This window comes from Bombus bifarius, unplaced genomic scaffold (genome assembly GCF_011952205.1).
Source record: "Bombus bifarius isolate JDL3187 unplaced genomic scaffold, Bbif_JDL3187 scf7180000007987, whole genome shotgun sequence".
NCBI lineage: Eukaryota > Metazoa > Arthropoda > Insecta > Hymenoptera > Apidae > Bombus > Bombus bifarius.
The window spans coordinates 1,426,068-1,450,693 of record NW_022884369.1 but is presented as its reverse complement, the minus strand read 5'-3'; the positions used below and the strand labels follow the sequence as shown (position 1 = coordinate 1,450,693).

At 30.0% G+C, this 24,626-nt stretch overlaps 5 protein-coding genes across 13 annotated transcripts in view; 2 read left to right on the top strand and 3 right to left on the bottom strand.

Moving 5' to 3' along the window:
- Window positions 1-3,453, top strand: part of LOC117205154 (interaptin) — a 9,062-nt gene extending 5,609 nt beyond the window's left edge. For all 4 annotated transcript variants that reach the window (XM_033443291.1, XM_033443290.1, XM_033443288.1 and 1 more), the window contains 3 exons: window positions 95-238; window positions 1,489-1,652; window positions 2,052-3,453. In XM_033443291.1, coding sequence (XP_033299182.1) covers window positions 95-238; window positions 1,489-1,641 — 297 coding nt within the window. In that variant the 3' untranslated portion in view covers window positions 1,642-1,652; window positions 2,052-3,453. The remainder of the gene's footprint in view (window positions 1-94; window positions 239-1,488; window positions 1,653-2,051) is intronic.
- Window positions 237-1,416, bottom strand: LOC117205158 (kappa-scoloptoxin(11)-Ssd1b-like). Its single transcript, XM_033443299.1, is given in 5 exon segments — window positions 237-526; window positions 627-713; window positions 716-835; window positions 911-1,099; window positions 1,189-1,416. Coding segments are annotated over 5 exon segments (693 nt in total). The 5' UTR covers window positions 1,297-1,416; the 3' UTR covers window positions 237-337.
- LOC117205153 (supervillin) lies at window positions 3,379-16,437 on the bottom strand. 5 transcript variants are annotated; one of them, XM_033443287.1, is made up of 27 exons: window positions 16,155-16,437; window positions 15,499-15,681; window positions 15,170-15,328; window positions 14,982-15,070; window positions 14,775-14,904; window positions 14,468-14,699; window positions 12,979-14,382; window positions 11,526-12,238; window positions 11,242-11,447; window positions 11,080-11,161; window positions 10,821-10,974; window positions 10,283-10,538; window positions 9,926-10,202; window positions 9,745-9,843; window positions 9,496-9,664; window positions 9,262-9,419; window positions 8,746-9,189; window positions 8,522-8,673; window positions 7,840-8,301; window positions 7,598-7,748; window positions 6,999-7,150; window positions 6,657-6,929; window positions 4,774-4,897; window positions 4,504-4,698; window positions 4,130-4,404; window positions 3,912-4,067; window positions 3,688-3,839 (listed from the first exon to the last, which is right to left on the bottom strand). In XM_033443287.1, the coding sequence occupies exons 2-27, from the start codon at window positions 15,677-15,679 to the stop codon at window positions 3,753-3,755; spliced, it is 6,780 nt and encodes a 2,259-aa protein (XP_033299178.1). In that variant the 5' UTR covers window positions 15,680-15,681; window positions 16,155-16,437; the 3' UTR covers window positions 3,688-3,752. The 5 variants fall into 5 exon arrangements, with proteins under 5 accessions (XP_033299174.1, XP_033299178.1, XP_033299173.1 ...); XM_033443282.1 differs by adding an exon at window positions 15,751-15,952 and having other exon boundaries at window positions 10,821-11,161; window positions 16,155-16,290; XM_033443283.1 differs by having other exon boundaries at window positions 3,379-3,839; window positions 10,821-11,161.
- On the top strand, window positions 16,280-21,863 carry LOC117205155 (protein virilizer). 2 transcript variants are annotated; one of them, XM_033443293.1, is made up of 6 exons: window positions 16,280-16,413; window positions 16,924-17,020; window positions 17,093-17,205; window positions 17,293-17,656; window positions 17,785-21,433; window positions 21,525-21,863. In XM_033443293.1, exons 2-6 carry the CDS (start codon window positions 16,967-16,969, stop codon window positions 21,815-21,817), a joined length of 4,473 nt encoding a protein of 1,490 aa, XP_033299184.1. In that variant the 5' UTR covers window positions 16,280-16,413; window positions 16,924-16,966; the 3' UTR covers window positions 21,818-21,863. The 2 variants fall into 2 exon arrangements, with proteins under 2 accessions (XP_033299184.1, XP_033299183.1); XM_033443292.1 differs by lacking the exon at window positions 16,280-16,413 and adding an exon at window positions 16,540-16,776.
- Window positions 21,861-24,576, bottom strand: LOC117205156 (pentatricopeptide repeat-containing protein 1, mitochondrial). Its single transcript, XM_033443295.1, has 4 exons — window positions 24,455-24,576; window positions 22,638-24,242; window positions 22,253-22,558; window positions 21,861-22,175 (listed from the first exon to the last, which is right to left on the bottom strand). Exons 2-4 carry the CDS (start codon window positions 24,102-24,104, stop codon window positions 22,059-22,061), a joined length of 1,890 nt encoding a protein of 629 aa, XP_033299186.1. The 5' UTR covers window positions 24,105-24,242; window positions 24,455-24,576; the 3' UTR covers window positions 21,861-22,058.
- Between the last annotated feature and the right edge of the window lie 50 nt (window positions 24,577-24,626).

The following is a 24,626-nucleotide window of genomic DNA, read 5'->3' as shown; positions in this document are numbered from 1 at the left end:
TAAGTATATTAAGCATTACATCTTTCTCATAATTAATCAAGGTTCTTACATGTAGTAAAAGTAATATTAAATCAAATTTGAATTAAAATTGCAGACAAGTGAATTATTATTAGGTGGTAGAACTCTAACAGCTAGTGAAGCACTAAGAGCTGGTCTTGTTACTCGAGTTTTATGGCCTGATAGATTTCAGGTTGAATTACTACCAACCCTAAAAGCTATGAGTGAGCAATCCTCACAGGTATGTATTTTATACAAGTTTTTTTTTATAATATTGTTATTATTTAGATACATAGATGTTATGTCCATTAAATTAAAATTATGACTTGTGAAGTGAACATTATGCATTGTTAAATGGTAGACAGTAACCTTTATAAGCAGAACCAGAATATAATAGTTCTTGAACATTCTCTTTGTTTCTATCTTGGAAAATGCATAAATGATTTTCTGGACAAGTACATCTATAGTATGTTGAGTATAGATCAGACCGTATATGTCCACAAAATTCATAAGTGTTGCACATTCTTCTCTATATAAAAAAAAAGTAAAGTAAGATTTATTAAAATGTATACAAGCTTTTATTAGAATATATTAAAGTATACATTTTACAAATATTCGAAAACACCTACCTTTACACATTTAAATGTTTGTATAATAAAATCATTTTCTAGATATGTATATTTTTTAAGTCTCCAGTAATGTAATCCTGTGTTACTCCGGTGTTTAAAGTTACATTATATGGTATTAGATAAGAATTATTTCTATCACTTTTACCATGAATTTCTATTCCTTCTTGATTATATTTACATGTGCTGAGTTCTGTTATTGGAGCACAAAACTGCAAAAATAAAAGAGAAAAAGATAATTTTTAAATATAGGTTTAAATGTGTGTGAAATTTATGTTTGTACATACCTTCATGTGCGATTTGTTGTTAAGCGAAATAGACGAATTTCCAAGTTCTCTTGTCCATTGCCAAGGACATTCTTTTCCATTAGAACAACGACAAAGTCTTTCTGTTAAACTAGATACCCAAAATCGGTTATGAGTTACGCTACATACTGCATTTATTACACATTCATGCAAATCACTCTCTCCATTAATCTGTAATAATATACATTACATATTTTTTCTATATATAATATTTTATAAATATCTTCTGTCCCATCTATATAATAATTGGATATACATACACCATCCCAGTACTTGAATGTAGTATTATTTAATTTACTGCTAATTATAACATAAGAACTAAAACATTTAGTTATCGTGAATAATAGGAAATAAATTAAAATAATCATTTTTATACACACAACTAAATTGATTTATAGAATCAATGTTATATTAAAAATGAAAATAGGAACACTGTGCTCTTGCACTCGTATCAGTGATGTGTATAAAACTAATTAATATTTATTCTATACATCCTGAATTTTCTTTGTTTGCATATGCATTGAGAACTGTTATTTAATATTCTGTTTATTCATTTTCAGTCTATGGAAGCTACGAAGACATTGTTACGTCATAGTTTGCGAAAAAAATTGGATGCAGCATTAGAATCAGAAACGTATTTGCTGATACAGCATTGGTGTTCTGTAGAATGTCAAACTGCCATAAAGGCTTACATTGATGGAAAAATGCAGTAAATATTTAAATGGTAATACTCCGTTTTATCTGTACATCTGTTTTTAGTTACTTGTAACTTATATACTAAGAAAGAAATAAGAGACTATTATTGTACAAGAAATGAAACAATTATTTTGGCGAAGTATTACATGTGGTGGTAATAATTTTATAGTACATATAACAATATGCAAAGTGTAAATACATGTTTGTCATTTGTTATATATAATTTGTATATGAAGTTGTATAATACATTATTTCCTTATAAAAGAAGAATTGTTTCAAAGTTAGTTCTCACATTTATCATTTATTATTGAATACTGTATATGAAATTATAATGCATTATCAATGATACTCAAAATATGAAAATGACAATGAGTTCAATTAAAATATCTTCTAAAAAGACTTCAAAAAATTCAATTGTGTGCTACAGATGCCCAATGACTTTGAATGGAAGTACTAACGTCATATTCCAACATACCTAGTATTGTAAATTGGATTTGAAGATTAATAACGAGATAATTAGTTTGGGGAACGTAAAAGCGAGAAAAGAAGTCATGGATCTGGTGTCATTTTACATCAATCAACGCACGGTTATTTTAAATTAAGATATAAAATATAGAATCAATTATTTGGATGAACTATTTTAATATTAGATGATTTAGAATATGGATTTACATGCACGCATAATCACATACAATACAGATAAGGTATCTAATATTATTGTTTTGAATAATTTTTAAATTATGCTTTGCCTAAAAAATGTATAATTTGCTGAAAAACAGAAAACACATATAGAGAATACAATCGATTTTACACTTTAATATTTCATGTAAAAAGAAAAGTAAAAAATAAATGAAAAGATCATAAAATTACTCATGATACAAATGCATAATTAATTACATTATCCAAAACGATATTATACACCTTATTCTATATATGTGTGTATAAACTTTCCATAACATATTATTACTGTAGAATAAAATAGACAACCATTGTAAGCATTGGGGTGAATTTGTGTTCTTTGCACACACAACAATAAATTTTGAACAGAATGTAATTTTAAATTAAACACTAAAAAGTAATGTGTGATTCTTTTATACTGATATAATGTTGTGCCTTGGTCAGTTTATAAAAGGATAAAAACAAGCATAGATGTAGAAGAAGATATTTCTAATTACACTCTGAAAAAAGTGCAAGAATAATTGAGTAACGATTAAAATAATTTTAAATATATCAAATTGCTTTCAGATAATCTTTATTCAATTGGTAATGTGCATCATTATATGTTTCGATTATTTATATTATTGTTTATGTATATTTCAAATATCAAATATTAAAAAATAATATATAAGTATATACGTATTTATAATATTGATTTAAACAATGCATTCATGTCGAAAATGTTTTATGTCAAAAAACAAAAAATTGAACTATTTTATAATACAAATGCTGTATTTTACTTCGATACCACATAAATCATGAATACGAAAAGAATATAAAACAAAGTTATTTTCAATTGATGCATACATATAATAAGATGATGTAACATTCTACACAAGTTCGGGAAAAAACTTTTTCAAGTAAAGTGAACGTATAACCTTTCTCGAACTTAACGTATGCGATGTTTTAGGGATCATAAGGGGCTATGAAATAAGACTCAAGGCAACATTGAGAAATTTCATTGAATACTGTTCAAAAACATGAAGTATGTTGTAAAGAATACAGTCGCTCTTGTACAAATGTTACACATGTAAGAATAAGCCATTCTAAAACATTGTATTATCATTGAATATAAAGCCCATACAAATATAAAGGAAATATTCACAAGCCAATTTACGTTTAGTATGTATTAAAAATATATAATCACCTATTTGTGTTCGTGCACGCACACATGCGCGTATGTATGTAGTATATATTATATTTGAAATAGTAGTAAATATCTTTAACTGCATTATAATATTAGTTTCTCTTTTATCGATAGGCAACTTTAGGCATATCTTAAACGCGAATTCATACATCGAGAAGTTAAAAAATTTGAAGTTATAAACATCATAAAACAATTAACAAAAACTTTATTAATCGCTTTACAAGGGCAGCTATTTCTTGTAGGATCGGCAGTCTGGACATTTCATCAAAAAAGTCCTATTTCTTTTTTAAGGTTCACTTGTCTCCAAACTGGAAGTTCTTGAAACTCTTCTTTAGTCATACCTAATATTTCCTGATAAAATACATGAAATATGTATCTCTTGTTATTAGAATTCATTTATCACTAATAATTTACAAAACATACTTGAAAATGTTGTTGAGATAAATACAGCTCCAGGTGTGTAGGATCAACTCCTTCTGGTAGTGGTCGTTGTAGTAATTGAGCCGGAGGATACGTACTCTGCGTTAATCGAATCAACTCACTCTCTACAGTTAATACTTCTCCAGGATTTCGACCATCCTAATTACAAATTATTTGTTTGAAAGATATAATTTTAATAACGTTAGAAAATGTAAAAATACCTCTATATTTAATTCCGCTATGTCGTCGCGATATGTCCATGTAGGAAATAGATTTATAAATTGCAAAGGTTCAAGACCAGCCCAGACTAGATAAATCGGATATTTATTAGTTTCTGGATGAATTCTTTGCCAATACTGCATAGCCATTGTCATTGCTGCTCTTCTTTCAGCTTGCCATCTAACTGCTTTACTACCGGACTGATCCTCTGCTCCGGTATTAGGCCACCAGCCTTGCCATATCCATAACTCGTTTTTGTTGTCCAATAAAAATAAGGCTATAATAATAATTTAATAAGTTTATAATGCGTTGGTCCTTCATAAAATTATTACTCCTTCATAAAATTATTAGTCTTTCATAAAATTTTATAAATTACCTGGTTGATGAACTTGGTACAAATCTTCCTGTAGAAAAGGAAATGGAGTTGGTAAAGAAGCACGATGAGGACATAACATTTCTACAGATTTAAATTCTTTAGAAATGCTTGACAGATGAAACAGTCTTGGAGTATGTTCCTGTAATTGATCCTTTTCTAATGATACATACAGTTTTTTGTTCATTTGTCCCAGTGCTGTGCAATAAGATATATCTTATTCATTATTTCCATGTGACAATATGTTAATACTAAACGTAAACTTTTACCTACCATTGATGAATTCTTCTGGTTCCATTCCTTCATCAATTTCAAAAATTTCTATATCACCTTCAGATGTTAAACCAGTTTCTTGAGGACGATTCTTTTTTAATTTTGCTGCTGCATTAACTGCATGCTAGATATAAGTTAACATTGTATATATATATACAGAGTAGTTGGTAACTGGTGGTACAAGCGGAAAGGGGGTGATTCTACGCGAAAAAAGAAGTCGAAAATATAGAATAAAAATTTTTCGTTTGAGGCTTTGTTTTCGAGAAAATCGACTTTGAATTTTCGCTCGGTACGCGTGCGATACGTTATAACGAATCTCACTGTAGATCGTTGTCTCGATGGATATTATCGCAGTTTAAGTTTGTTTTTGCCGTAACGGAAAATTAAGAATACATAATGAAATAATATGAAGTAATCATAAAGTTTATTATTACAAAAATTGCTGAAAATGTTGCCCATTCTGCCGAACACATACTTCTGCTCTTCTAATTAAATTTATATGAACACTTTTTAACGTATTCGATTTTTTTAAAGTATGAAAGGCTACAATAATCTTTTCTTTCAATTGCTCGCAACTTGCGATTTCTTCAGAATAGACAATTGATTTAATATGGCTCCATAAATAAAAGTCAAGCGGAGTTAAGTCAGGAGAGCGTAGTGGCCAAGCTATTGTTCCAACACTACCAATCCAGCCTTGGTAATGTTGGTTTAAAAAATCTCTTACATGACGACTAAAATGTGACGGTGCACCGTCTTGTTGAAGAATTAAACTTCCTCTAGTTCTCAGCGGTACATCTTCTAATAATTCCGGTAGTTTGTTTTGTAAGAAATCGAAATATGCTGCTGACGTTACATTTCCTTCGAAAAAATATGGCCCAATAATTAGATGTCCGATTATGCCAGCCCAGACGTTTACGTTCCATCTTACTTGAAAATGTGTTTCAAGAATAGAGTAAGGATTCTCATTTTGCCAATTATGCATGTTATGGACATTGAACATGCCGTCCCTTGTAAATTTCGCTTCATCGGTCCATAAAATTTTTAACAGAAATTCTGCATCGTTGGCATGCTGTTGAAGCAACCAATGACAAAATGCCTTTCGCGAAATCTTATCATGAGGCATGAGTTCTTGTATTCTGGTGATATGATAAGCATGTAAATTGTTTTCGTGTAGAATTCGAAGAATCGTGAAGCAACTAAGATTATACCGCAAAGAAAGGTTTCTTGCACTTATGTCAGGATGTTCCAAAACGTCCTTTAGTATTTGCTCTTCAACATTTACACTAATGCGTCGTCGACGACCACCATGTCGTCTAAGTTTTTCAAAAGAACCATATTCGCCGAGGGTTCGTTCTGCTCTTTGAATAATACGTCTGTCAGGATGTCGACGATTGGGATACCCGTGTCTGTAATGATCAGCTGCGGCTGATGCGTTACCACCACACGCACCTAACGAAAGTGTTCATGTCCGTATATTCTCGATTGCTGTATGTAGACATGATGGTAGACTAATAAGTACTGATAGTGGATAGCGATAAAAGTCGGATAGTAAGTTAATAAGTAGGAAAACACTTCGGTCACATTGGAAGTGTTTATCAACATAACGTCAATCGAGACAACGATCTGCAGTGAGATCCGTTATAACGAGACGTGATAAAGTGCACGCGTACCGAGCGAAAATTCAAAGTCGATTTTTTCGAAAACAAAGCCTCAAACGAAAAATTTTTATTCTATATTTTCGACTTCTTTTTTCGCGTAGAATCACCCCCTTTCCGCTTGTACCACCAGTTACCAACCACCCTGTATATAAAAATTATTCCATCTAATATTTTGATTTTTGTACTATTCAAAATTCATTGTAATACGAAATTTAATAAGAATACCTGTTTAATATGAGGTAAAGAATTAGATCCATGCCATATATAAATTTTGTTATTTTTAGTGTCTAATAATATAAGTGAACCTCTGCTACGTAATTGACGAGTACTACAAGGAATCTCTATTAAAGACACCTCTGACTCTAAAGTACCACGACATATATACAATCGCCATCGTTCGTCACATTTTGTATTCGTTTTCTTGCCACTATGTACAATCATACCTCCAGAAAATAAATTGAGAAATGCAGCTGGTTCATATCCTTGAACTACACGAATCTATAAAGGTGTGCATATAAATTTAAAATATTAATTCGAGTAATGTTTCTAATCTTCGTTAATAATTACCTGAGGTGCTTGATCGTTATCTAATTCTATAGTTAGTAACGCTGCAGCACCTTGTTCATTCAAAGATGCATTTTGCCCTTGCCAAATAAAATATACTGAGCGATCGCGTCCCTTTGCAGAATGTTTTGACGGTAAACCACTAAGCTCACGACCTGGATAAAAATCAGTATAACGCATCTCATTAAACTTATAAAACTAAGACATAACATATTTATCAGTATTTATACAGGGTTGTTGGTAACTGGTGGTACAAGCGGAAAGGGGTGATTCTATGCGAAAAAAGAAGTCGAAAATATAGAATAAAAATTTTTTTTTAATTTTTCTTTTTTAATTTTTAAAAATTTTTTTTTAATTTTTCCATCGAGACAACGATCTACAGTGAGATCCGTTATAACGAGAAGTGATAAAGTGCACGCGTACCGAGCGAAAATTCAAAGTCAATTTTCTCGGAAACAAAGCCTCAAACGAAAAATTTTTATTCTATATTTTCGACTTCTTTTTACGCGTAGAATCATCCCCTTTCCGCTTGTACCACCAATTACCAACCACCCTGTATATATTTTTTTAAATGTATTTATGTCAAAAATAATAATATTTACCAGTAACTGTAACAGAATACATCCAATATACAATATAACTATCTGCAGAATGAAATTGTCCAACAGATGAATCATCCAGAAGACTATGTGAAAATTCATCAATATGCCACACTTTTATACCCATTGTTGTAACAATGAATTGCTTCATTTGCTGAAGAATTATGTAGTTAATTATTGAAGAATGGTATATATACCATATAATCATTGTTTAATGTATATTATTAAGTAATAATTTTTATTACCTCATCGTCATACCAACCAGTGCCTCTACCTAAATGAGTTCCTTCAAGAACCAAATCAACTGGAATGGTATTTTCTTCTAATAAATTATTAATATTACACACTTCTATAGTTACAGTTCCATCAACGTTCTCTTTACTCTTAGTACCTCGAATTCGTATTATACGAGAAACATTTGGCCAGTCAAGGAATTTTTCCCTGAAAAGTATTGTTTCAACATGTTGTGTCAATTTAGCAAGTAAACACCATTTAGGTCTGACTTTAGCAGATTTTAAGTCTATTTTTGACACGGTGCGTCTACCAATCATAGATGCCGCACTAATTGGACACACAGTGCATTCCGAATAATCATATCCTTCTTGCCACATTTCTGTAGCAAGATGTGTAGCAAGTTTCTTTTTATCAGTTGAAGCTCCTTTACCACTCCATATATACATTTCGCTACCAAAATCAAATACTAGCACCTTATAAAAGAAAAAAATATAACTATAAATAATTAAATTAACTGTAGAAAATATATAAGATGGTTCCAAAACTGTGATTTAATCGGAAAGGAGATGCTTTCTTGTGTAAAAGTAAGACAAAAATATAGAATAAAAGTTTTTCATATGAAGCTCTGATTACGTGTTTTTCAGCTATACTATGATTTCGGAAACATCCCACATATCATGTTAAAATATCTACCTTATTTGGGTCGAGCATTTCAATTTTTGGTATAGTACCCCAATATTTTTCAAGTGGCACCAGTTCTTCATCTTTAATTTCGTATACCATATTTGTATCTATCATGAATGTTTCGTAAAGCTCATCTTCATCAGGATGTCCACCCTCAATGACTATTATTTATACAATGCTATTAATGTTTTACAAGATATTGTTACATCATATATGACACACTACTAGCTTACCATCTACGTTCTCATTTTCTGCACCAAGATAGCTCCAGAATTTTTGTAATTGACTTTTTGTGCAAGTTAATTTATCTTCATTAATAGTAATAACTTGAAACGTTTGGCAACCAAGATCCTTATTTTGCTGAATACTCAATGCAATTTCTGCGCCTCGTGCTTTTTCGATAACATTACAATATTTTCCAATGTAATTATAAACCTCTGATTTTGTTACTAGAACAAAATTATCGCCACTATTTATGCTTTCTGCAACTGGCTCGACTAATCTCACTTGTACATGTCTCCGGCCTTTAATTAAAATTAACATCAAGTCTTTGTATGGCTGTAATCTATTCGAAGAAATATTTGTATCTGTTACGTTCCTTAGTGTTATATTACTAAAGTCTTCAGTAGAAGCTAGGCCAGCTAAAGCTTCCATAGCTAATGATGAATTTTTCGCTACTGTAACATGGTACAATAACATAAATATTATAGTGGCACATATCAAGTATTTAATATTCGATAAAGACTTACATTTTTCAACATTTAATTGTTTCATTACTTTTTCTGCAATACCAGTTCGTATCTCAGTATACTCTGATTTTAAGTCAGTACGAGCTGCAAGCGTTTTAAGTGGATTTCTAGACACAAACCGTCGTCGTTTCAATCGTATATTTCGCTTTTGAACTAATCTATAATAATATAAATATATGAGAACCTAAAACTTACTGTATGATTAACAATATTAGTAAAAAATAAAAGGCTTACAATTCAGATTGCGATGTAATCATATCGAAATCGCTTTCATTTAAATCAACAGATTCAGCCTCGCATTTCTCTAATGAAATTCCAGTAAAGAAGGAGGTGAATGTCTCGTCGTCTATCTTAGGTACTGAGACAACAGGTGATACGTTCTTCGCCATTTTCACTTCTTCAGCTATGACATACATTTTTAAGTAATGCTAATGGTGAAAGAAAAATACTCTGATATAACTCCTAAAATAACTATTCACTAACCACTGTCATCGCTTGCAGGTTCAGAGAAGCTTCCTCGTAATTTAATACATGAATCTTTATTTGGACTAGTTGGAGTAGATACAGCATCTTTCATATATCCTGAAAATAAATGATGACGTCCTTAATACTCTACTTAGAGATTTATGTTTAAAAGCGTTGAAAATATTTTAAATAATATTACCTTTCTTTGCTCTAAATCGTTCAGGACGAGGGGTTTTTTTCTTTCTATCTATAATATTTCCTGTAGCTTCAATAAGCGGAGATGATGATCCTGGATCTACGTTTTCCAATTGTTCTACCTTCATTTTACCAGCTACTGTAAACTTTGTTACATCTGGAGCTGCTATTCTTTTCTTCCAACCTTCTGTTGCAGATTCTAACTTTCCAAGACAATCTGCAAGTACTCCTTGTTTGATACTCAGTTCTTCCTTATTCAATGAATTGGAACATACTCCATCCTAATATCAATTTTAATTACTAATAGTAAATAATGCAATATGCTCTGATTTTGCAATAAAATTAATTTAATGTCATTTACCACTGAATTAGATGATTCAGAAGCTATACGTCGTTTCCAGTTTGTATTTCCGCTACGTTGTAGCGCAGCTAGTCGTTCTGCAATACTCATACTTGGGCCATCATTAGTATCTATTGTCGGTATTGCTTGCGTTGCGCTACGACATAGTTCTGGAAGATGTACACCATGCTTTGGTATTATTGCACTATTCGACTCACATTCATTGGTTTTGTTGCTAATCGCATGATGACTAACGCTCTTTGACAATGAAGTACACCTATAAGTAGTTAATTGTAATACATATATACGTTTACACCCATGCCTTTTTACATAATGTAATCTTATCAGTAGTTGAAACAATAAATAGAAGGTTCGACGTCAGGTAAAAGTCATATTTGATAAAACATATTCTACTAAAAAGTGTAGCAAATTTTTTGATCATTTATGCAACTTTTACAAGCCTTATTAATATCTAACATTAAAAATATATTTATATTAATATAGAATTATATTTCATTTAATATAGTTTTTATAAATAGATAAATATAAAATCTGTTACCTGGTTTGTTTTGAAAAAATAGGATGACGATAAGGAGATGCAGCTTCAGCTTTTATGTTACATGTTTCATGACTTACAGAGAATGTCTCACCTCCAGATGTTTGAAGAGTTTCTTCGTATTTCTTAGATGTAGCAATTACAGTTTGAACATTATCTATGTTATTTAATGCAGATTTGATTTTTGTTCTATTTAATTCATCCTGAGTACTATATTTGTGAAAAGGCACTGTATACTTTTGTTTAATTTTATGTTGCCTACCTTCTATATGGTTATCTTTTTCACTATAGGCACAACTCAAACCATATTGCGTTGGATAATTATTTTCCATTATGCTTCCTGTCTGTATATAACGGTTTATATCAAAACTAAAGTCCATATTTATATTAAATCATTTATTTTTCCTAGTCAAATACTATTTACCTTATTTTCTTCCAATTTTAAATTAGGTTTTAATTTAAAACGCGATGAAATATCACAACTTTCAGATGTCCGTTGTTCTAATTCTTCAGATTCTTTTTTAAGTACAGATTTTATTAATTTCATTCCTTCGAGTTCAAGACTTTTTGTTTGCAACGAATTATGTGCTTGTAACGCGACAGGTTTTAAAATGCTTTTCGGCAAATCACCTTAAAATTGAAATAATTAGAATATTGATAATTTATATTATACAAATATATGTTTCATAATAAACATACAAAGCTTACTAGTATCTAACGAACATTGATTAATAGTATTTAATGGAGATATTCGAGATGCTACTTCGACTTCTTCGGATGTAACTGGTTGTGTTTTATAACGAGCAGCCGGCCGTCTGCGTGAATGTCTTTCTAATGGCATGGTATTTGATACTGAACTTTTTTCGGTATCAATTTTTTGATTGAACAAACGCACCCGTTCTGCCAAACTTAATTTAGAAGGGTCAAATTCATCATCAGTTGTAGTTTCTGCCAAACTTGATTTTTTAACTGATGTGACATTGCGTTGATTTTGTAGAACTGCTTCCTGCACTTCTTGAAAAGTTATTGGTTGTGTGTTAAATCTATCATTTCCTTGATTCTTTCGATCTCTATATCGTTGTACACCATGTGAACCTTTATTCGGTGTTTTTTGAGACATGCCATCCTTTTCCTTAGAATTTGCCTTTTCGTGCAAAGTTTTAAAATGCAATGTCATTTTGGAAACACTGTTGCTGCGATGTACACTATTATTTTCTTGGATGTTTCCATCATCTGCTTTTTTTTGCACACACAACATTTCATTATTTGAACCCTCTTTATCACTCATTCTAATGGAAACTGAGGTGCTATTATCAATATTGTTATCTACAGGTCCATCTGAAATCACTTTATTTCCTTCTTTGTTTTCAAATACTATGACAGTTTGCTTTTCCTTGTCTGTGAATTTCTCTTTCGTTGTGCTACAATTAAACACATTATTATTTTGTTATATGTTTTCTACAATTCAAAACAAGGAAATGTGATTTACATAAATTGTTATAAAATTTAAAAACAATATTATTTTAAGCCTTACAGTGCAAAAATGTTGTGACTTATAGTTTAGATGTATACACACAAGAAGACTTAATAAGTACCTATTACTAAAACTTATAAATCTTTTTTCTTTAGTAATCTATACTTTGGTTTATGCATACACTTCATACAGGTAAGTAGAAAACAGAAAAACACCTTAAATTTAATACCTTTTGTAAGTTTTGAATTGTGTTTGAGAAAAAAAAATAAAAATCTAAAGTACTATCTTAAATCAGAAGTAACTTTTAGATGGGCATACAGGTTGTGTGCATGCTCTGATTCTCTGTTTTCTGTAGCTTTTAGAATTGCTAGGTGATCTATAATTAAACTTGGCACAGATTCAACGTCTTGCCAAAGTTACATATTACTATACAAACTAAATACATAAACAAATGTATATGCTACAGAATACTATATATATCACATTGATACACAATAATAAGTTGATAAAAATTATAGGATATATTTTAATGAAACGTTTAGCATAACAAAATCCCAACACAATTGTTGTTTTCTAGATATAAATAATATAAATAGATATAAAAGGTATATTTGAAAAATATAATCCTTAATTTCATAAAAAGTAATACCTATTATAAATGATGATAGCTTAATTCTTTAATATTACCTGTACAATTTGTCACAAGGAATAATAGAAGTCTTGGCACTCTCATCATCTAGGGAAGGAGCTGCTTTTAAATAGATGTTACTGGTCGTTAACTTCACTTGTGATTTTTCTTCTGATATAGCACCTACAGATATTAACTCAAGAGATCTTCGTTTGTTAAGTACACCAATGAATTCATTAGGAATATTAGAAGGTTGTATATGGCCCACAGATTGTGCTCTTTTTCGCAAAAATAAATTTGTTGGTTCTGTACATATATCATCACTAATGACTGTTTCATCATATAAATTTAAACGGACTCGCGATTCGTTGTCCCTATTGCCAGGTTGCTTTAATATAGGTCGTACAGCATCATTCTCCAATACTCCACTTGTTCTATTTTGTAACGTACGATTTCTAAGCATTGACAATTTTTTTGGTGAAGTCAATTCTGTCTCATAGTTACATTCATCTTGTGAATTTTTTCGCGTACATTTCAAAATAGTCTTTTTAGGTTTATCGTCATGTTCATCCGATTCTGTACTGGATTTCTTTTTTAGTATTGGTCGTGGTTCTAAAGATGGTGGATCACTACCAAATGATTCTTCTCTACTATGCTTTTTCTTTAGGATTGGCCTTACTTCAGAACTATCAAGTATTTCTGGACCAGTGACGTTTGTTGCATCCATTGTAATGGTCACGTGATGATTAACAGTAGTCATTCGTTGACTATTCGTAGATTTTCTTTTAAGTATACCTTGTGGTTCTGCAGAACCAACCTGACGATCTTCTCTATCATCTTCTCTAGATGATTTTCGTTTTAATATTGAAGTAGGCTGAAGATCTGGACTCTGATCCCTTTTAATAATTTCATCCAAAGATGATCGTCTTTGATTTTTTAATATCGGCCTGAATTCAGAATAAGTATTGTCAGTAGACGAAATATCGGGTGAACAACTCCGCCGTCGAAGTATTTCGCTTTCATCCAAACTACTGCGCTTTTTTAAAATACCATGTTTTTTATGTGTTAGTTCCCTAACAGATGGTGAAAATGTTACAGGCAGAACTGTATGATTCACAATGGTAGATATATTTTGGCCTGTATCAATATCAGACATCTTATGTTTAAGAATTGAAACTGGTGTATGTTGATGACTTAAAGATCCATCTTGAGAGTGTTCATCATTTGATTTTTTCAAAATAGAACTTTTTCTTGGAGATAATTGCAATGCACGCGTATTATTCGTACTGTTTTCCGTGACTTGACATGGAATATTAGATGAACGATTTTCCAATCGTAATCCATAATTTGTTGGCAAATTTGACTGTGATTTAAGCCTTTCTACGCGTTCTATTGCAGATTTTGTTAACGCTGTTAATGCGTCAACTCTTCGCGAAACTTCTGAATCACTATGTCCGCCACTACTGCAAAATTAAATTATATAACGATTTCAAATGTTAGTGTAAATTATAAAAGCTACACCATAAAAATATTAACAAACAGAACTACCTAGTTCGTTGTATATTTGAATGTTTACTGTTTGCAAGAGAATTCAGTGAAGGCAATGTATAAGTTTTTGGACAATTTTCTTTAACTTTCGGGCAAGTGATTTTTGAGTCAAAAGGCTTTTTACTTAGATTAGTTGCTTGATGTTGATTACTAGAATATGAAGTAGATATTGTATCAGATATGTAGCCTTGTTTATTTGATTGTCTTCTAGTTTGTCTAATATTACATTCAGCTAAAACATATACAAAATTTTTAATAAAGTAAAATTTGTAGTAAAGAAGTAAATAAATCTTCTTAGATTACTTACATTGATTTGAACGATCTCCTGTTGCTGTTTCCATATTAAGTGACCGATTTAAATATGATTTTCTTTTGTAACTTTTATCCCTTTCTCGTGGTGAATTTGTAATACTACTATTACTTGATATTGGATGTTCCTGCATAATATTGTTAGGTATTGTATAATATATTAATATACTTATATTCTATAATCACAGTAGATATAATAACTCACATCTTTAATTGATAAACTAGTACTAGGTTGGTGGCCCAAGGGTGTAGAATTTTCTGACATACCTAATCTTCTTGATAACACTGTTCCACCTATATAAATGCAGTAATTATTATAAATTATGAAGCACATACATATGCAGATATTAAATTATATCGATCTATTTAAAATGGCTATAATATGTAACTTACCATTAGGTGATATAATGGAGGCAGCTCGTAATCTAGAAGCTTTTGTTTCACGAACTGATGCCGTTTTATATAATGTAAGATTCTTACTACTCTCCTTATTTTCTGATCTTGAAATCAATCGACTATTTTTTTCCAACATGGGGTTACGACTTTTATTCTCTATTACAGAAAACATTGACAATTGTTGATATCAAACTGAAGTATATTACATATATACCAAAAACTGTACTTTTTGGCAATTGTTTTTTGTACCAATAATATATAATATAGAACTTATTGAGAGAATTAAAAATATATGGACTATATTTACTATTATTTAAAATACTTACTATTTATGTTACAAGATGTTATATTCTTTTTAATTGGACATTCTGAATTTTGTTGATTATTATGTACTTCATTATAGTGACAACAAATATTATGATTTTCATATTGTGTGGAATTATTTTGTGTTTTATTTGAAGTTCCTTCACTGGTTGCCATTAAAACTGTGGCTCCAGCAGCTACCATTCCTAAAAGCAAATAGTTATTATATCTAATATTTTTAAAGATGCTTCTTATTATTACTTAATTATACATACACAAACATATTTAATTTCTTGAGATCCAAAAGTATAGGTCATATAGGAGATAAATATAAATATAAAATTAAAAATTTTTGTGATTTTTGATAATATAATAATATTATATATTTTAATAAATAAAAATAATAATCGCAAACGTTTTGACAGTAATTCATTTATTCCTTATCAGTTTAGAACATATGTATACATAGTTTTGAATCTAAAAATAATGTTAACAAAAATTTTCACCTGTTTCAAAACTGAAATTTAACCATACATATTGTTACAAAATATAATACGAAAGATTCTTATTGAAAAAAGGTAACTCTATATTTGTTAAATTTAATAACGATATTTAAAATGTTTACAATGTTCTAATGTTATACAGTATGAATTATAACAAAAACTCTCCTCACACTTACTGATCTAATATAACTTTTGTTTCATTGCAGCTGTATCACGATTTCAAAAAACAAATTTACAAATAATCAAGAACGCAACCAGTGACGCAGATCAGTTATGTCGTTATCACAGCTATTCAATAAGTACTACTTATAAAATACATATAAAAAGCACCCATTAAAATCGGGCAAATATACAAAATATGTGAAATTCAAGTTTTATCGTAGACAAAAATTTTACAACGGAAAGAAAAATTCGTTCGCAGGAAAGATTGCACAGGTATTAGTCATTACAATTTCTCTCACTCATAACGAAGTAGAACGAATGAAACCGAAGGTAGATATTAAGTGAAACCAGATGGCGTTACTTGAATTAAATAAATATATATTGTTATAAAAGAATAAAAGATAACACGTGTATAATTCATTGGAAAATACTCAAATTTTTTAAAAACTTAAGATTTGTCTACTTCTTTTTACTGCTATACGTTTTAATATCCTTTAATTAATGTAAGAAAAAATATTCCATAATATAAGTCGAAAATTGAAATTGGAATTATGTATACAAACATTGTATACATAATTTATTGAAAATGTCATTTTCAAAATGATTTTAAAACATTAATTTTATATAAATCATGTTGTAAGTATTAATGTTTTGTTTATAATTAAATGCCTGAATATTGAAATAGAAAGTAATTATGCAATAATTGAAGAAAATAGTAACAAATATTTGAAGTATTTGTTGTGTCAAATACATAGTATAGTCATAATTTTGATCTTTTTATAGAAAAATGATATTTCAAACCACTTTATGTTGAAATAACTGAAACATGGACAATACAGAATTATTATTCTTTGATACCTTTTCACATGATATTTCTGAAGTAAGTGTTAGGTTATTTTATTTGCTTCAAGTGTAATATAATAATTTCAATAAAACTATTTGTTTATTTCAGGAGCTTAATCTAGATTTAGTACAATTTCCAAAACCTGTTTATATAAGTGAAGTTAGAATTATTCCATTAGGTGCTAGAGTACAAGCTGATTTTCCTGGAGGTGTTCGTTTAGGGTATTGAGTTATTTCATAAAAGTTATACATCAAGATAAAAAATTATTTTCTTTTAATAAATTATTTTATTTCTTTTATGTGTGTTAGGGCTACAAATCCATCTCAGTTTGAAATTGAATTTTTTGTAAATGATTTAAGTAAACCTGGTGCTTCTACATTTGAATCACTCGGGGAGTTGGAATATAAGCAAAATGTTCATATTCAATTAGAATGTGAAAGAAAACAAATACCAACAGATGGATTGGTATTAAGAGGCTGGTATACTACAATTACTTTAGCAGTATATGGAACATTAACAAAATCTTTAAATAATCCACAAGAAGTTGTTAGTTCGGCTGCTGGTTCTGCAGCTTGTGTTAGTGGGTTGGAAGAAGTTGTAGAAAATACTACTCAAATTTCAGAGCAACAATCCGAATGGTACTATGAAAATCAAGCACAAACAAACTCAAATGTACGTTACTATATATATGTATATATACACGTATATATAAATTAGACACATATGCACACACATATTTATAAATGTATAAGACTTAATTTGGGAATAATAATCATAAAAGATTTATATGAAATTTGTAGGAAACATGTGTAGCAGCAACCCCCCCTCCTCCTATACAACCAATTCAAATAGTAGAATCATCTAGAAATTCAACATCAGATACTGGAAAGACAGAAATGGGACATTGGGAAGAAGATGCTACAAACAGCACTTTAAAATCTACGAAACGTCCTTCTTCACCACCTTCTGAATCTTTAGTTTCTTTAAGTCCTGAAAGTATATCGGCTGAAGAAGAAGAAGCAGAACAGGATGGTGGTGAACAAGAAACTGGAGAACCTTTTGAGCCTATATTATCTGATGAAGATATAATGGCAGATGATATACCACCTACTGTAGAATATGAATGTGAAAATATTCAGCTAAATAATATTTATTCCATAACACCACCTGATCTGTTTGAATTAGAAGAATCATCGAATGTTGTTGAAGAATACCACATTAACAAAGAAATGCTGGATAAGATTCATGAAATATTTCAATCTATATCAAAGTCAGTTTTACATTTTAATAATGCTTCAGGTCAAGAAAAAGAGGCATTTGTTCATAATTGCGAATCTTTATGCGCAATACTTAGTCCTTTTCATTTGAATAATACGGATTTTAATGATTTGACTAATATCGTAAATGCTGGTTTGGATATGGACCTTGCATGTGCTCAACCTCAACCAGCTTACAAAGTTCGCCATGTTAAAGTTGGTGTACGATTAGCAGAAGCTTTATGTAAACTTCCACAAGGTCCAGATATTCTATTGAAAGTAGATGCACCTTACAAATTATTAGCGCTATGTATGCGCGAAAATGTAGCACTTCCTGTAAAACTTTCCGCTCTTCGTACATTGGATGCTGCATTAATAAGTCCAATAATTGTTCGAGAATTTCTTATATCAAAAAGTAATTTATATAAAAACGCTTTAATGATGTTAGATACAGCAAAGTTAGCAAGATTAAAATATGCTTTAAGTTCCTTATTAAGGAAAGTTCACACATATGAGTTTCTTGATGAAATGAAAGAAATTGATGAGTTGGCTATTACTGAATTAACAAATACATATATATGTTCACCTACATTAATGGCTCAACCAAAACGGCAACTTCCAGCTGGAGTACAAATGGAATTTGAACGGGAACATAATCGAAATCCTCGATGTCATCTGATAGCATATTTCGAATATCATAAACTTTTATATCATATTCTATTTGCTCTTACTTCTCCAAAATCAGATTTAAATTTAATTAAAGCTACTCGACGTTTCCTCTTACGTATTTCTGATACAAAAGAAGGCTTATTATATTTATTAAAAGAACCAGAAGTTACCAAATTAATTTTAAAAGCTTTGAAATGTGATTTACCTGGTGCAGGATTGGTTTTAGCTTGGCGTCTTCAAGTTGTACAATGTTTATTACATTTAAAATATCAACCTTCAGACTGGATAGCTTTAAAAAAACTTCATTCTTTCTTAATATTTCCTGAAGGTTTACAAGCTGTAATAACAGTACTTTCTAAAGGAGAATTTATTGAAATTTTAATCCCCTATCTTTCTGACTCAAATTTGTGTGAATTCTCTGCAGAAATTATATCAGCAACAATTCGCTATTCTGACCAAATAGAGGTATTTCAAAATCGTGCTGGAATTATTTTAGAAAAGTCACGAACGCAAGCTGTATTGAAAGATGTTACATCATATCTGACAACAGCAGCGCAGCCATCTCATTGGAATTATGGGGATGTCTCACCACTTGTTGCATGCATTAGAAAAAATGCAGATAAAGCAGCCTCTCTTCCAGGACAATTAATTACAGCATGTAGAATTTTATATTATCTTGTCTTTCCTTCAAATAATGATGTGGATCCAATGGAACCTTATATTGAATTAAAATACAGGAATGCATTAACTCAATTGTTTGCTGCTGATGGTTTGACAGCTCTTATTGCAGTTATGGTAAATATTTCGGAATTCTATGAACAACCATTTTTACATCGTGCAGCTCTAACAGGCAGAAGAGGCTTAGCATTGGTTGCATTACTTCTTCCATGTGTGAGATTAACAAGAGCATTATTGGAACGTCTTGTGAAGTGTATGGCTACAGATTTCAAAGATCTAACAGCTGTAATACCATTACTTGGTGTTTATTCATTAGTAGAAGCTATTCCTCCTATTCGAATTGTTCAAACTTTGTCTGAGGAAATAGTAGGGACACTCTTAGTATTTACACAGGCTGTGGATTCAGATGGATCTGGAAATGTAGCAAAATCATTATGGACTCAAATGTTAGGCGAAGTTCTCAAGATGGTTTCTCTAAGCCCATGTAATTTCATACCAGGCTTGAAACTTTTAACACGTTTATTACCACCTGTTTTAACTTCAAAACAAACAATGCTGACTGAAGATGCTACCCGAGTTTTAGGTCTTAGAAAATTATGGTCTGCACATTTACAGGCACAAGCTAATAATTTAACTGAAACATTACGATTGCTTTGTGCCAGTTGGAATAAAGATTTATTAATTCTTCTCTCAAAAGTATGCAAACAATTAAGTGATTTAGCAGCACCTACAGCACTACTTGTAGGTAGATGTTTATTAGATGGTGTAATAGCTGCTACACCACTAGAAAGTAATGTTTTAATTCTTGCTTTACTTAGTGAACTTGCAAGACATGCACCTATGAAGGCTACTTTGTTAACTTTAACTAGTCCTGCATCTAGAGCACAAGTTAAATCTGACCAAAAATATCCACCTGTTATTGAAATGATGTGCACTGCACTTAAAAATACAAACGATGTTAGGATGCAATATGAAATTCTAGATATCTTTGAAACATTGTGTGATTGTACACTAAGTCTTATGCAAGAAGATGTCAATGAACCATTTGAAAAAAGACTCACTCATTCAGTACCAAGTAAAGAACCACTTTTATCTATTTTAGCTGTATTAATTGATATATTAGCAACTAGCACAAAATTCGAACCCGATATATTACAAAGTACACTTCGTATACTTTTGTCTCTTATTAGTCATAATTACGGTTTATATCATGTAAAAAGTTGTTTAGAAAATAATCCTGATGCATTACGGTCATTATTAGACCACATTTTGGTATTCGAAGATCCAGAAGCTCAACCTGTTATAGATTTAACTATAATGTTTTTAGAAAATTTAATTGCGTCTGAGTCACAAGGAAGATCTTTGTATTTACGTATACAGCAATTAGCAGCTTTAATATTATGGGATAAGAATGATCATCCTTTGGAAAAGATAAAACGTGCACAAGAATTAGTTGAAATCTTAAAATCTGCAGAAGATAAAGAAGAAAAAGAACCAATTCCAGAAATGTTAGAGCCATTATTGCCAACTCCTGAAGCTCTATTGAATCAATTTTCTCAACGATGTTTGGGTACTCCAGATTTTGCTTCTAAACGGCCAAAGAAATTTACATTTATGTGTCCAAATCAAGCTTCAAATGAAAATACAGTAGATTTATTGGCGCTAGCAGCTGAACTGCTTCCTACCGACTTTAATTTGTTAACAGAAGCTCAAAATTTATGTTCTAAAACCCCACCTGATGATGCTACACAACCATTACAATCAAAAGCTCAAACTGATGATCAAGAAAATAGAGATGTACAAAAACAAACAACATCTCCTGTTTCTAAAGTAAAACAGCCATTCGGTAAATTGCATATATTTGTTATATGTTTATTGTAATTATTTGTATTGGCGCAAAATTGGTAAAAATTTAATTAAAAAACTTTCCTTTACAGTTACACCTATGCGAGGTCGAACACAATTCACTAATTCTTTAAGAGGAGGACCAGTAGTGGGAAGTGTAGGCAGAGGAGCAGATCCATTTAGATCAAGACCACCAAATACTTCACGACCACCTTCCCTTCATGTAGATGATTTTGTAGCATTAGAAACATGTGGAGCACAACCAACTGGACCTACAGGATATAATAAACTTAGCATTCGTGGCACATGTCCTTCACGGGCAATCAACACAGGAACAAGGAGTCGTCCTTGGACACAAGAAACTCGTCCTTCTTATCTCCGCTAATTTGCTTCAGAATTCTAATGTTCATTAATGATTTGATATCTTCAGGGTATCATTATATTAGATAGACCAATTTAATTATTTTAATTACTACTAAAAATAATTATTTATATACATAGATATAAAATGGAAACATGTAGAAATATTTGCTTTTGTACAAATTTTATTTTACAACGATGTAACTATTTCAAGTCAATACGAATACAGATCGATGTAAAAATGAAATTATAAACAAAATAAAGATTCATCTTGATATTTCAAGAATATCACTTTGCACTTTCTCTTTCCAATTTTCATATTTTATTTTAAAGTTGTTATAATCTTTCATAATTTCATTAATTGCTTTATACTTGTATTTATCCTAAAATATTAGTAAATATTAAAATAGATCATTATGAATTATACATATTTCAGTTATTTTAAAAATAATTTATATACCTCATTTCTAATAATTTGCAACATCAATTCATCGAATTTTTCTAAAATATTCAATATTCGTTGCGATGGTTCAATTCTATTCTTCGATATATACTTCATTAAATACAACACATAAGTAAAGTTTCTAACACTACACGCATTGAATATTAATGTTTCTAAAATCACATAATTTGGTGCATAACCAATGGTTTCCATTTGTTCTAAAAGTTCTCTTCCATCCTTGTGCATTCTGCATCCAATAGCTAATACTCCAAATGTAACAATATTTGGTATCAAATGATGAAATTGAATATCATTGAGTACTTCCTATAATGTAATATAAATAATTGATATTATTTACATATTACTTACTAAGAATAAATTTGATTAAATTATAACTACTTACTTTAGCAGCTTCATATTTTTTTCTTAAACATCTCCTTTTAATAAGCATATTAAAAGAAGTTATATCAACTTCTAGTTTATTTTTAACAATATATTTAAAAAAAGAGTTTTCTGATTCTATTGTAGGTGGGAGTAAATCCAACATTAATGTTATTGTCTTTGTATCAGGTTGCACATTATCATTTTTCATACGTTTTAAGAATTTATCAATTCCACCAAATAAGAGTAATCGATTTTTTTGTAATATGTCATTTAAATTTAGGGTTAATAGTGGATTCTTATCAATTGTATCTATATTTAGCTCTTGCTGTTGTCTAGAATCTCTATTATTTGAGATAAAATAATTATTCTTCCTAAGTACTGAAATAAGTGAAGTAGTTAATACTGGTGGAAAATCTAATAAATCTGGCCTTCCTGTTTCACTGAGTTGAATTTGAGTTTCTATTAATTCTGGTACTATAATATCATTTACTTTTAAATCACCAAATTTTGTATCTCTGATTGTCCTTAAAAGAAGATTATAATGAAATATAGTTGGCTGTATTTTACTTATTCTCATCTTATGCCACAAAACTAAACCATATTTTAGTCCATTTTCTTTATCATTGATTATTGCATGAAACAAAGCAGCAATTATATCCTGTGTAAAAATGCCTTTATCCTTTGCTTCATCTGCTATTTCAAAAGCAGTCAAAATTTGATTATGACGACCATAAGCTCTAATGAGAGTTGCATAATGTATATCAGACAAATCTATGTTTCTCTTATAAAAATATTCTCGTAAAAATGACAAGCGATCTAATGCTTCTTGTGTATCATTTGTTTCAGCACAAGCATTAAGTAAACTATTATACACAGGTGCATTAGGAGTTAAACCCCTTTCTCTTATATTTTTAAATAATTTAAAACATTGTTCAACATCACCTTGCTGAGCAAAACCAGAAAGTAATAGTCTATACATATATAAATTAGGTTTATCACCATTTTCTTTCATTAAGTCTAATATGTTCAGAGCCAATTGTAAATTTTTATTATATAAATGAGATTTAATAAGTTTACAATAGTCTCCATAACTTAATCTTTGTTTCTTTGGAACTATAACTTTTTCTGCGAATCTTTTTTCTTCTTTTTCTGCTTTATCCATTTCAATTTTTTCATATTCCTCATATGAAAGATTTCCAAATGTATTAATATCTTCTGACAATGTTCTTTTACAAAATTTTTTATTAAAAATTGAAAAATGTGAAAGACTATCTTTATTTAGTGTATTTAAAATATATTTTTTACCAAATTGGTTTATATCACAACATAACCACGAATGTGTTCTATTATTGGTATAATTAATAGAATTATATATTTGTAATGAATATAAGAATTGTTTCGTTCGTTTAATGGAATAATAACGATCATTTACATAACCTATAATAGTTTCTGTTTTTGGAAAACAACTTTTTTTAAAAAAAAACATGATTAACAAATTAGTAAAATGTTTTAATTAATATGTTTACGCTGCATACTCATAAGATATTTTCTTCTGTCTTATTATTTGTTATTTTAGGTCTTTTAGTTCTATTAGTTTTAATGGTTGTTATTTCCAAACAAATATCTAAAATATAAATATTATATAGTAATTAAAACATATTCCTATATATTTTTTTCTTTCTATAAAAAAAGAAAGTTATAATAGGATTTTATTATTATCTGAATTTCTTTTCTGTTATTATGAAAGATGAAAGAACAATTTTGAAATAAAGGTTATTTAATAAATCCATATATATTAAAAAGTTAAATCATAAAATATTATATTAATCTACTTACATTTATATGTTACATAGAAAACAATAAATATTTCAATTATTTAATTACCATTGTTTAGCTACAATAAAATGGCACACTAGCGCTACGTACAATCAAGTACAACGTACAACTACAACCTTACAACTAACCATAACGGTACAGTAGTAAAGCCAGTAGCTGCTAGTACTGCTAG